Source organism: Hevea brasiliensis, chromosome 7 (genome assembly GCF_030052815.1).
Source record: "Hevea brasiliensis isolate MT/VB/25A 57/8 chromosome 7, ASM3005281v1, whole genome shotgun sequence".
Taxonomy (NCBI): Eukaryota; Viridiplantae; Streptophyta; class Magnoliopsida; order Malpighiales; family Euphorbiaceae; genus Hevea; species Hevea brasiliensis.
The window spans coordinates 15,825,903-15,838,981 of NC_079499.1; the positions used below are offsets into that span (position 1 = coordinate 15,825,903).

The 13,079-nt window shown below is 29.9% G+C and overlaps 2 protein-coding genes and 1 long non-coding RNA gene across 3 annotated transcripts; 2 read left to right on the top strand and 1 right to left on the bottom strand.

Annotated features, from left to right (window-relative positions):
* Positions 1-268: 268 nt before the first annotated feature.
* Positions 269-1,014, bottom strand: LOC110663175 (uncharacterized). Its single transcript, XM_021822422.2, has one exon. It carries the CDS (start codon positions 865-867, stop codon positions 472-474), a length of 396 nt encoding a protein of 131 aa, XP_021678114.2. The 5' UTR covers positions 868-1,014; the 3' UTR covers positions 269-471.
* Positions 1,015-7,904: 6,890 nt separating this feature from the next.
* LOC131181660 (uncharacterized) lies at positions 7,905-9,158 on the top strand. Its single transcript, XR_009150155.1, has 2 exons — positions 7,905-8,690; positions 8,824-9,158. It is a non-coding gene; the product is annotated as an uncharacterized LOC131181660 (long non-coding RNA).
* Positions 9,159-9,837: 679 nt separating this feature from the next.
* LOC110663184 (caffeic acid 3-O-methyltransferase) lies at positions 9,838-11,586 on the top strand. The gene is made up of 4 exons (XM_021822432.2): positions 9,838-10,374; positions 10,444-10,754; positions 10,970-11,034; positions 11,141-11,586. The coding sequence occupies exons 1-4, from the start codon at positions 9,962-9,964 to the stop codon at positions 11,441-11,443; spliced, it is 1,092 nt and encodes a 363-aa protein (XP_021678124.2). The 5' UTR covers positions 9,838-9,961; the 3' UTR covers positions 11,444-11,586.
* Positions 11,587-13,079: the final 1,493 nt, after the last annotated feature.

The window sequence follows — 13,079 nt, forward strand, 5'->3', positions numbered from 1 at the left end:
CCTCCACTTGGAAAGGATGGGGGAGCAAATCCTAGTCTTGATCTGACCCATTATCATGTCTAATCTAGTCCATAGTTTTACAACATAAAAAAATAAAAATAAAAATAGATTGCAATCCATATAAAAAGTGAGAAGCAGCAGTTGAAAATTGGAAACAACTGATGGGAAATATTCTTTGATACATAAAAGATCCCAGCAAATGAATTTTTCTCTTGCTAACTCGTGAAGAAAGACAGAACAAAGAAGAAGAAAAAAGAGAAAGGAAAGATTCACAAAGGAAGGATTCACATCATCCAACACTTGTCAATTGTGACAAGTGATACCCAAAGCAAGTACATGAGACTAAAAAATGCAGACTCGCCAATTACAAATTAAATATAAAAACAAGATAATTAAGCCTACATAATTAATCAACACCCTTAATTAATTTTATTGTTAGCTATCACAATACTAAATAATTAATTACAGCCATCAGTGGTCCTCAGGAATGCTCTCCAAAGCTGGCTTCCAACTACCATTGATGCCTTCTGCTTCATGAATCCTCATCTCTCTCAACCTCACTACCCTTGCCAGTTGCTCCATAGAAGAGAACTTGAAATCCTTATTCTTGTGACTCAAGATTTGCTTCAACTCTTCTTTAGTCACCACAACCCTAATCCTCATACCTCCACCCCCACCACAACCACCACCATTGTCTTTCTTATCTTCGTCACGTAATTTGAACCTCACCATCTTCCTCTTCTCACTGCTCTCAACTTGCCTACCCTGCGTGGGGAAAGATCTTCCAGCTTCTATTTGTTGTTCATGATGATGCTTAATCTCATCCCGAGACACAATAACTTGGTTGCTTGTGAAGCAATTTCCCATGTCTGGCTATGGAAACAAAAAGGGTACCACAGAAAGATGGATGAGAGATAACAGGGAAAGGGAGAGCGAGAAGCAGCACAGTGAATCATAAATATATAGAGAGAATGAAGGAAAGAGCACATGAAGAAGCGGTTATTACGCCGGATATTTTGAAAGAAGGAAACGGGATTCCTTAGCTACAGACAAATTTCAATGTCTATATATATATATATATATATATATATATATATATATATATATATATATATATATATATATATATATATATATATATGTATTTTGCCTTTTCTACCGACTTGTTCTTGTTTTAGTCCACTATTCTCTTAGTTTACATTAATTTAAGGATGTTTGTTGCTCGTGATAAAAGTATGTCTTTCTTGAGAAAACTCCAAGAGTTTCTCTTTTAAAATGTTTTATTTCGAAATTTTTAAAGGTGAAAATGTATCAGCCAAATATCATTCAGTAAATTAGTCTTTCTTTAAATATATGGATCTTATATCTCTAAAATCAAGAAAAAATAATTTTTTATATCTAAAAGAACGCTTATTTTCTAATACTCTTAATATATACAATAATTAATTTATATATCCATTAATAACTTTTTTAACTTGCAAAAAGATATAGGTTAATGCGTTTGTTAATATTGAAATATCAAATAATTAATTATCAATAATTACTTCTTCTCTAATGAAATTATTTTAAAGCCGTAATATCTTTTCATACGTCGTTTAAAGTTTTACATGATAATTAAAGAAGTAATTAAATCAATCAAATTATAATAAAATACTTATTAATTTCATTAAATTACCTATTATCTCATTAAATTAATAGAGAGGGTGTAAATGTTAAGATGAGTTATAGTAAATTATATAAATAGTTATTATACTTAGTAGAAGTACGGGTAAAATTGAAAAAAAATAATTAATATTTCTTGATTTTTTTAAAATGATAGATAATAATAGACAAAATAACTTTTAAAAAATGATATATAAAAGTGGACAAAAAATTTATTAAATAAGCTTTTCATTAATTTTTTTTATAAGCAAGCTTTTCATTAATTTTTTTTATAAGCAAGCTTTTCATTAGGTATATTATGGTATAAACACTTATCACTAAATTATTACCCTTTAAATAAATTTAATTGCTATATGAAAAATAATCTATGAGGCTATCAATTTGCATTTTTTTTTTGAAATACAACATATTTACTATTTAGTACAATATATAAAGTAAATTTTGCTTTCTACATTATTGGTTAACCTTTAAATTTAAATTGTAAATTTTTACGTCATGAATATTTTTTTTTAATAAAGAAACTAACAAAAATGTGTCGCTTATAAAATATAAATACATATTTGATAAACCAGACCAACTTTCACAAGTATTCAATTGTATGGCTCCTGTTATTTCTGCTTGGCTATCTTATAAAATATTTAATAAGTATTCCATTGTTTAATTTAGATTATCTACGATCCCATCAATAAGCAATTATTTTTTATTTAATAAAAAATAAAATTGCTAAGTGACAAAAGGAGGTTTCGGTTAGACAGGGAATGTGACCCTACATTACTCTTAGTCTTACGCAGACTCTGCAACCAATTATTCTTAGGATCCGTTCACTAATCGTTTGATTATTGAAAGTTAAAGCCCTCCCCTCTAATTGCGCTTGTGCTAAAGCAAGGCGGCCTCCACACTTCATAACTTTTCTGCAAGGAATGGTCAACGTACGCTTTTCTTTATAAAAGATTTTAATTTTTATTTTTTGTAATTATGAATTTTTCTATAAAGAAATTAGAGAATGGGGACTTTAGCTTAATAATATGCTTCTCACTATTAAATCAAATTAATTTAGAGTATGAATTAAATTATTATTGGAAAAAAAATAAAATTACTAGCATTATTGTATAACTCATTATAGGTTTTTATTTTTTTAAGACACTTTTATAATGTAGCAATTAAAATAGTAAATTTATTAGATTATGTATGAAGAAAATTGAGAGGATTAATTAATGTATTTACTAACTGTAAGGGTCTTCTTAGGTATAATTGCATTTATAGATAATATAATTGATGATTGTATTTATTAATAGAGGAATATAATATGTTAGTGAATGTAGTTCTATAGAGAGAGAGTGAATTACGTAAATATTGATATTTTATATTTATTTTATTTCTTTAAAATTTACATCTTTCGCAATGCACAACACATTAATTATAATAGATTTACGTAATATCCATTATGATCAATAGTTATAATACATACAATAATTATATTTTAAAATAATTTCTCCTTTGATGAAAAAAAGGCACCTTCCATTTAGACAAATTCCTCATTATAAGCTTTAACTTAATTGAAATTATATTTAGAAGCATAAAATAAAACGAATTTCATAAAAATAAATCTATTTTTCAACTGATTTAATCATTGCCATATATATATATGTAGGGATCTTAAATAAATTATAAAAAGAAAATTAAAATGTCATTAAATATTAATTTTTGTTGATTTCTAAAGCTTTAATTTTGAGATGAGAATCATCAATTATATGATATTGATTTGGTGAAAATCATTACATCACAAACCGATTGATCGATTATATATATAATTATGGATTAAATCATATCCAATAATCAACCGTACTCGTAGTACCCAATGTGTGCATTATCAACACTACCATAATCATATATATTTGCGTTAAACAATATCCTCAACCCACCTAATTTCACATTTTTAGAAAGCGAATAAATAACACTACATTTTTTCAGAAAAATAACTAATGATGATTATTATTAAAAATAAATAAAATTTTCTTATTAATTCAAATTTTAATTAAAGACAAATTTAATTTTTTTTTTTTTACTTTTTCATCATTGACTTATACCTTATATTAATTTTAATTTTAGTTCATCACAGATGTTGTTTAAATTAGCTTGTGAAAACCTAGTTCATGAGCATTTAGTGTTTATAAGCTGATTTGAACTTATAAGTATTTAAAATTTTAAACAGTTATATGGATAAATGACTAATACATAGTTAATATGTTTGGTAAAAAAATAATTTATAAATAAATTTATTATTAAAATGGCTAAAAGGGATAAATTTCAAAAATTAAATAAGAATAATATGATAAAATATTTAATCAAACTAATTTATAAGCAAAGACTTATAAGCATTAAAATAAAAAAGTAACTCCTCTAATTTATTATTTTTTTAATTTATTAGTCAAAAAATTATTATAAATAAACAATTAAATTTATTTTTAAAATATATAAGCTAAAACAAATACCCTCTAAATCTATTTCTTTGATACGATCGAAACGGATTGATCAAACCTAAAATAAGTTTGAATTCAGATTAAAAGATTGTGAGTTATTTAAATTTGATTAATTTTTTAATAAATTTAAATTGGATATTTTGGGTAATATATTGAATCACTATGAAAAAGAGATTTGAATTAAATTTAAATTAATTTATGAGTTATAAATTATTTTAAGTTATAATATTATTTTTAAAAAATTAATTTTTATTAATTTTAATTTTTAATTTAAAACGTGGGTTAATTCATACGAGTCATTGGATTGATCTTTAATTAAACATTCAATTTTATAAGTCATTTAGGTTGATGACATTTTGAATTTTGTATGGAATGAAATGAATTATAGGTCGTTTTGGAACAAATGAGTTAGGATTAGATTAATATTTCCTGCATTTAATAAGATAAATTATTAATTTTCAAATTATAATTCTCCTAAAAATAATTTTGAGATTAGAGAATTCATAAGAAATTAGGCAAAATAGTTTCTTACAGTTTGATTCTGAAATTAGAACCGTTGTTAATAAAATTGAAAATAAATTCACTTGCCGTATTTCATCTAATTGGCTCCTAATCTGCGAATAAATTAATTAAAAAAAAATTAAAATACAATTAATTAAGAAACACTTAGTTAATTAGATATTAAACTCAACCACCTAAGATTACTTGCACAAGTAGTCTTCATAGAGTAATGTAGTTAAACAACAAAATATATACATAACCACCAAAATCAAATAAAAAGCCCATTAAAATAAATGTCAAATCAAATAAAAATCTTGGGTTTGTGCTCGGAATTGCTTACTGGTAAAGGATGGTGGTGGGTTCAATGCATGTGAGATGTTCTTCAACATTAGGGCACCAATTGGAAACATCTCTTCAAGCTATATTATGTCTTACAATAATATTACTTTAAGGTGGTTGAAATATGAGGGGATCTTTCACATGGGGTTAGGTCATTTCCATAGCAGTTTACGAAATGTTTGGTATTCTTCTTCTTGTTCTTGCACTTATTGCATCATGTGGAGATGAAGATATGGTCCATATTAATTTGTGCTTGACCCTTACTTTAGTGCACTTGTTATATAGTGGGAGACAACTATCCATTCCTTGAAGATGTTTAGGAAAGAAATTATAAACATTTGACCATTGATGATATAGACTTTTTGTTCACATTATATTTTATTAACTCTATATGCCCAAAAATGGAACTTATGTGGTGATTGTATCATTGCTTAGCAGAACACGGTCTTTAGGAGCAACATTTTCCCAAAAATTGTATGCTAGAAAGTCAATTTTTTTTTTTTAATATATATATATATGTTTGTGGCATTGTTGCTTAGTAGCCATGCTAATTGACATTCTTTGTATCGTCCCAATTTTATCGTTTGAATGCTTGAAAGTCCATATGATTCAAATCTTGAGATAAACTAGGTGTAGCAAATGGTGGATTCAAATGGCCGAATTTTAATATTAAAATTTTAAACTTTACACGTTTTTCTTAGTAGCTAGTTTGGCTAATTTTTTTTGAGAACAAAAGTACAAAAATTTATGCTACTAAAATTTTGCATATGAAAATTGAAGATAAATGATATGTGTTTAATATTGATTAGTGTGGATTATTAAGTTTTAGGACACTTATTCTATATTAATGTATAAAAATAACTCTTAGGGACTTGCAAAGGTGTGTTGATTGAGTGAAATCTTGTATTCTTATCTGCAAATCTCTTCTTCCCCTATAATTCTTTTGTGTTCTTTCCTTCCTAGTTCAATTTTCCTTTGGTTTGCATCAATTGTATCAGAGCCAATGATCTTTGGCCATGGGTTTCTATTGGTAGTTCTTCTTCTTCTTCTTTTTCTCCTTTCTTGAATCTAGGTTTTCTCTCTTTATTGTTTTTTTTTTCTAATTTTTTTTTTGTTTCTCGATTCTCCCTTCTCATTTTTGTTCTTTTTCTCTTCTCATTTTATTCTTTTCCTAAAATCTATAACTCCTTTAATCCTCTTCTCTTTTCCCTTTCTCCGTGGATACCATCCCATCCATTAAGATTTATCTTTGTTTCGTCTCATTGTATCCCTAAACTTATATCCATTTGATTACCCCAAAATCCTGCCATGGATTTTATTCCTTTCTCAGTCACAAAGACCTTATTAGAATTGAATGATAGAAGGTGTAAGGGCTTGTACTTGTGGTGTGATAAGCAATTTACCTCTAGCCATGGTTGTGATAAGGCACCATTTATGGTGAGTATCATAAATGACATTGTAGATGAATTAGGCAATGATGAAATAGCAAAGAATTGCAAGAAATCCAAGAAAATGTTCCTGTGATAATGTTCAACAAGACTGGCCATAAACAATTATCAACGGCAATGTACAACAAGAATGCCCACCAATCTTGCAGCCTTTTGAATGTTCTAAATGGGATGAGGAAGGCCAGAATTATGGGATTCAACCTTTTCTTTGCTTCAAATATCCATACAATGAAATAAAGAGCAATTGTAATCATTTACCTAATTCATAAATTACAAACAAATTTTCAATCGAAATCAACAAAATTAGAATGATAGCTTTTACTGCTCAATATTTTCAAAAAAATCCAACGAATCTTAAACGGGTTGTGTTGAATTTTTAATAATGGAATGATAAGTATCAAATAGAAATGAGGGAGATTGAGAGGAAAAAATAAAAAGGAGAAAGTGATAGAGTAGCAAATGGAGGAGAGAGTGGCCAGGCAATTTATTCTCTTCCTACTTAGCTTCTTGGACAATCTTTCTTTGAAAATTTTAACTATTTTGTGGGTCAAAATTTTTAACTTTGTGGAGTCAAAATAAGTCAATAATATAGAATGTATATGAAAAAAAAATTTTTTTGTGGGGTCATTTGACCTCACATCAATGCACGTGGCGTTGCCACTAAATGCGACTCATAAAAATTTCTTGTGGGTATGAGCTTGCAAAATAGATAACAAATAGGTCAGAGGTCCACTGGGTGAGGACTTTCTAATGCTCAAGTTAGAGCTAATATGAAAAAATAGTGTATTAGATTAATTAGAGAGAAAGAAAGTAACTTCATAGATGATTTGATCTCTTTATATATAATACACACAATTATTGATTATGATAAGTCAACTATATAATTATATGTATATCATTAGCTAGTATAATTATATAATTATATTTTTTTTTATAGTGTATAATTATAGACATTGTTATATTTAGCAATCCTACTAAAATTACTTATTTTTAACCAAGATTCTTTTCTTTTATCGAATGAGACTTACTGTGGTTGAATTGACTAAATGAATCTCATGGCTGAACATTAAATACGATGAGACTCATGGATCATCTAAAAATCTAAATTATATATATATATATATATATATATATATATATATATATATATATATATATATATATATATATATATATATATATATATATATATATATATTTTAGAGAGTTATATTAGTATTGGATGTGGAATTTCGTCAGATGGATGGACAGAAAACTTTAAAAGGTCAAGAACCTGCATCTTCTTGGGTCTTCCAAGTTTGTATAGATTGCTCCTTTGTTAAAAGAAGGCAGTAGGTAATGGGCTAGGAAAAAAGGCCAGATTAGAGATGCAAGCCCAGCGTTACTCTTAGGCCCAATCCTAGAACCAAGTGTCATCGGTCCACTAAAATGGTTACACCACCAAGCCAGACTACCCAAGATGGCCACAAAATTTTTTAAGGCCACCTCCCAAACCTCCAGATCAAGCCCAAATTACCCAGCTTCTTCCATCAGCAGCAGGCAACTTGCACAATCTGGAGTTACCATCTTAAAACGTCATAGTGCTATTAATGCCGACGGGAACAGTTTGAGGCAATCCATTCTGAAATTTGTGTTATTTTGGTGGCAACAAGCCATCTTCCAATGGACCAAGAAGGTCAGATTTCTTTAATTCTTTCAAAAATAAGTGATGCATTGATATATGTTGCTATGATCCTTTAAAATTCTTATTGAGGGAAGTATACACACTGGGGAATATTCCTATGGCTTGCGATTTAAATTGTGGAGGATTACCCTTAGGTATTGCATCCTCAATGGGTCTCGGGTTCAGGTTATACACTTTGATAGTTTATCTGTTTCCTTATTTTGCCTGGGCTTCCATCATGTTTTCAATACTTGAAATTCTTCACAATTTTAATAATTGTTGTGGTGCCAAACTTTCTATTCGGCAGAAACATTTTGTTTGGATAATTTGGGATTTCATTTTTGAAATTTTTCTTGCCATTGTAATGGAGAAGGCAATTGCACAAATTCATATCCAATCAATTTTAGTTTTCTCCGTCTATTCAACTGCTTGACTGGATAGACAATGAGGTGATTTGGATGCTCAACTGTGAATCTAGCTTGAAGGAAAAACCTGAGGAAAAGTTAACAACAGAAATTCCAGATGGTGGTTTGTTAAAAGACTATTTTGTGCCATCAAGGGAAGTGGAGGGACTCAATTGCAATCATACCCAAAATGGTTTGTAAAATATTTTCAGCCTTACTATAAAACAATGAAGTTGTTAGACAAACTATTACTTGAATTTTCTCTTTAGTGTTTGAACTACTACCTTGAGAACAAGGCTAAATTTTATGGGGTGGTGTTGATGCAGAAAATTATCAGGCTAAGGCTAAAGGAAGAGTTGGGTGGTTTATTCTACAAGAATCAAGAAGCCGTTAGAAGGGATGGAAGTTATCAACCAGCTGAGACCAATTCTATCGGAGAGAATTTGTAGAATGCATGTGAAGGCAATAGCAGCAATGTTATATATAGTAGAAGATAGTGAGAGTGTTAGGCATGAAATTGAGAATTGTATTTCTTTCCAACTATTTAGCTGAGGGGCAATTAGAGTTTCAACTGCTAAGTTGAGGGAATATTTGATATTTTGTACACTGGACTCGTTTAAGTACTATTTGAATAAAATTTCACTTCTTCTTCCTGCTGTCATCTCTTGTTCTGCTTGTTATTTGTGTAATTTTTGGTTTTGTGATTCCTTCCTCTATAAGATTTGACATAAATCTTGCTTACGATCGAATATCAAGCAATAAGAATGATATCAGATGATCAATATTAAATCGATCGATCTATGGCAATCAAAATAGAATTTCAATCAACTGATTTTGAATTCGTTATCAGTGGGTCAAGGTAAATTAGTCTCTCAAAAATTACTATTTTTTATTAGAGTTATAATTGTGCTTGAATAAAGAAGTACTCAATATATTAAATTTGAGTTATTTATAAATTTATCTTAAACTAAAATAATTACTATTCGAATCTACTTTTTAGCAGGGTGGGATAATGGTGGATGATAAAGATAAAATTGTCGGATTGCTATCCACGCTAGCAGACGTGTGCTTTTCTTGACTATTTTTTATGATGATGCTTTTGGGCCCTGTAATGCTCTTGCTTTGGCATTTGAAAAAAAAAAAAATCTAATTTACATGTATATTATCTTAATTTTTGTTAAAAAAAGGCTAAATATTTAGGGTAACATGAAAAAAAAAATAAAGATAAGAAAAGGCAAGAAAAGTAAACACCACGTGTTGGACATTTTAAGCCATCCAAAGGAGAACAAGCCAACAAGGCCAGATAAAAATAGAAAATTAGTCACCTGAGTTAAAAAGTCAATGGCGTGCTAGATTAAGCAACAGAACTCCAATCTCATGTTTCCACGTACACCCAAACTTAGAACTCGATGATCATTTTATAGGAAACCAAATTTACCCAAATGAAATCCAAAGGAAAACCAAATGGCAACCTCTACAGCTACCAATGTTGAAGAAGAAGAATACCACTGCCAGTATGCCATGCAGCTTGCCAGTGCATCAGTACTGCCCATGGCCCTGAAGGCAGCAACAGATCTAGGCGTGTTTGAGATTATAGAGAAAGCTGGTCCCGGCGTCCTGCTTTCCTCTTCGCAAATTGCCTCCCAGCTTGCTGCCCCAACAGCCCAGATGGCCCCCCTTTTGCTAGACCGTATCCTCCTCCTTCTCGCTAGCAATTCTATTCTCACTTGCTCTGTAACCTTCAGCACCCAAGATGGACAGCTTAATAGGTTATATGGTTTAGCACCTGTGGCCAAATACTTCATCAAGGACCAAGATGGGGGATGCTTGGCTCCCTTTCTAGCTACGATACACGACAAAGTCATCCTGGATACTTGGTAATATATACTGGTGTCTTTGTAGTTTCTAATACTATGGCTAATTCACTGTGATCTAACATGTAACAGGTACCACTTAAAAGATGCAGTTGTTGAAGGAGGTGGTACATTTGAAAAGGCACACGGGATGAGGGTTATGGAGTACATGGGAAAAGATATGAGATTTGGTGAAAAATTCAAGGGCTCCATGAGAGACTTTAACACGCTACTGATGCATAGAATTCTGGACATATATGATGGTTTTCAAGGTCTAAAGTCCTTGGTGGACGTGGGAGGGGGAGACGGTTCTCTCCTTAACATGATCGTTTCCAAGTATCCTTCCATTAAGGGTACCAACTATGATTTGGCTTCAGTTATAGAAAAATCGCCCTCTTATACAGGTATTTTATTTAGTTAATTGATTTTTTTGTAATTGATTCGGCTTTGGGAGACTCAAACTCGAGAAGACTTTGAAATCCTAGATACGACTTAATCAGTAGCACTGAGCAAAATTTTATTGAAACTGAATCCTATTCTATAGCGTTAAATTGTTTGTTAATTAACAACCTGTTCAATTCCAAAAATAGTTTAATCAATTATACAAAGCTTATTGCAGGTATCGAGCATGTTGCGGGAGATATGTTCGTGAGTGTGCCAAAAGGAGAAGCCATTTTCATTAAGGTTAGATCTCATATATGCAGAAAGATTTGTTTAATTAGTAGCTCTCTCTTATCCGTAGGATGTCAAATCATTTAAGTGAAATGGCCTTATAATTTTGAATGAACAGTGGGTACTTCACATGTGGGATGATCAAGCCTGCTTAAAAGTGTTAAAGAATTGCTATGAAGCTTTGCCAAGTAATGGAAAAGTGATAGTAGTGGACTTGGTAGTTCCAGAAACTACTGGAGCTAATGCTGCAGATAAAAGCGTGCTACAGACATATTTGCTCTTTACAAACATGAATCCAAAGCGAAAGGATAGAACAGAGAGAGAATTCAAAACTCTGGCTAAAGAGGCAGGGTTTTCTCATGTTCAAGTTGCATCTCGTGCTTTTAGTTTTTCAGTTGTGGAGTTCCTCAAACACTTCTAATTAAGTCTCTTTTAATCTCTGCAATGTTCTATTTGACTCTTGCACAATGTTTGGAGGATGAAGTATAAGGTGGTTTAATAATGTATAGTATCATATTGTATCATATGGTATGATTTTTATGGAATGATTTAATATTGTTTTTTTGTTAGGTATGGTAAAATAAATATAAATGTTACAAAAATAATCTTTACTAAAGATAAGGGATAAGAAAGAGTTTATGAAAATTAAAAGGAAAAAGATATAATTGAAATTTTATAAATTATGTAAAATAAAATTGAAATACAAAATTTTTCAAAAATCACATCTTATCAAATCGGTGGTAATTATCATTCAAAAGTATTTAACTTTATGAGTTATTTCACTGAAATTGGCTATTCTAGGTTTTCAGGTTAAAATAAGTTAATTTTTACTCACAAGTCACTTTATATATTTTTTCAGTATCATCATTCAATTTTAATTTCTTTACTCAAAACTCCTTTAATTTCAATATTAATAAACATAAATTTTCTATTACCTATAATAGCAAAGGATTGCAAGAAATCCAAGGAAATGTTTCTGCCATTGATGATAATGTTCAATAAGACTGGCCATCAACAGTTGCCGATGGCAATGTTCAACAAGAATGTGCACCAATCTTGCAGCCTTTTGAATGTTCTTAATGGGGTGAAGAAGGCCAAGATTATGAGGATTCAACCTTTTATTTGTTTCAAATCGTTAGTAGCATGCCTTGGAGCATATTATGAAATTATATCTTGTAAATATTTATTTCTCTTTTAATGGCATGTATATTTTTTTTTAATATAAATTGTTTATATTTAATTGAAAATGCCCTTTAACAGCTTGTTAGATGTTCCATTTTTAAGGTGTTAAGAATATGAGTGATGAAACATTCTAGTACAAATGTTATAAATTTTGATTCACAATCTAGGATATCTCATTGAGTATGATTTATCTGAATAGATTGTCACCTTTGTCTATTTTCATGGATTAGTATAAGATATTAATGGGATGGAATAGTGAGTCTCATGCTATATGATAAACATGGTTGGTACTTATAAGATAAGTAGGCTGAAATAGTGACACAAATATAACATGTACATAGAGTTTACTCTTGTCAATACATTGTAATATAGATTATAATAGCGCATATAATCATTTGGCCTGAGATAAAACAGTTATCTTATATATAGGTGGTTTGAGTTTGATATTGCTTTCATGCTTATACTATGTACGAGTATATGAGCATGTGTTGGCTCTGACTAGTTATATATGGAGATAAGTGTTAGTCAAGATGAGATTCGTTACCCTAAATAAATGGAGATAAAATCCTATGTACATTTTAATTATTCTGCATAAGTCAAATTCCTGGTTAGGACAAAAAGACTTAGTCAGAAAAGAGTTTATAACTATAAAGTCTTATTAATCAAGAATTAGAATTGAAATAAGGACATATGATTCTAAGCATTAAGAGTTTGACATAAACCATGACTCTCGTTAGAATCAGGATTTTATAACAGAGAGATTTTAGTGCATGGTATGTATGATCAAGATTCATGAATTAAGAAATAATTCATAACTAATTGGGTAGTCATGATACATTATACTAGATGTCAACCATGATTTATGAGAACTTAAA

Coding starts and splice junctions, on each gene's coding strand:
- LOC110663175 (XM_021822422.2), bottom strand. CDS start 867: ATGGGAAATTGCTTCACAAGCAACCAAGTTATTGTGTCTCGGGATGAG.
- LOC110663184 (XM_021822432.2), top strand. CDS start 9,962: ATGGCAACCTCTACAGCTACCAATGTTGAAGAAGAAGAATACCACTGC. Junction 10,375..10,443: donor AAAGTCATCCTGGATACTTG/GTAATATATACT, acceptor AACATGTAACAG/GTACCACTTAAAAGATGCAG. Junction 11,035..11,140: donor GAGAAGCCATTTTCATTAAG/GTTAGATCTCAT, acceptor TTGAATGAACAG/TGGGTACTTCACATGTGGGA.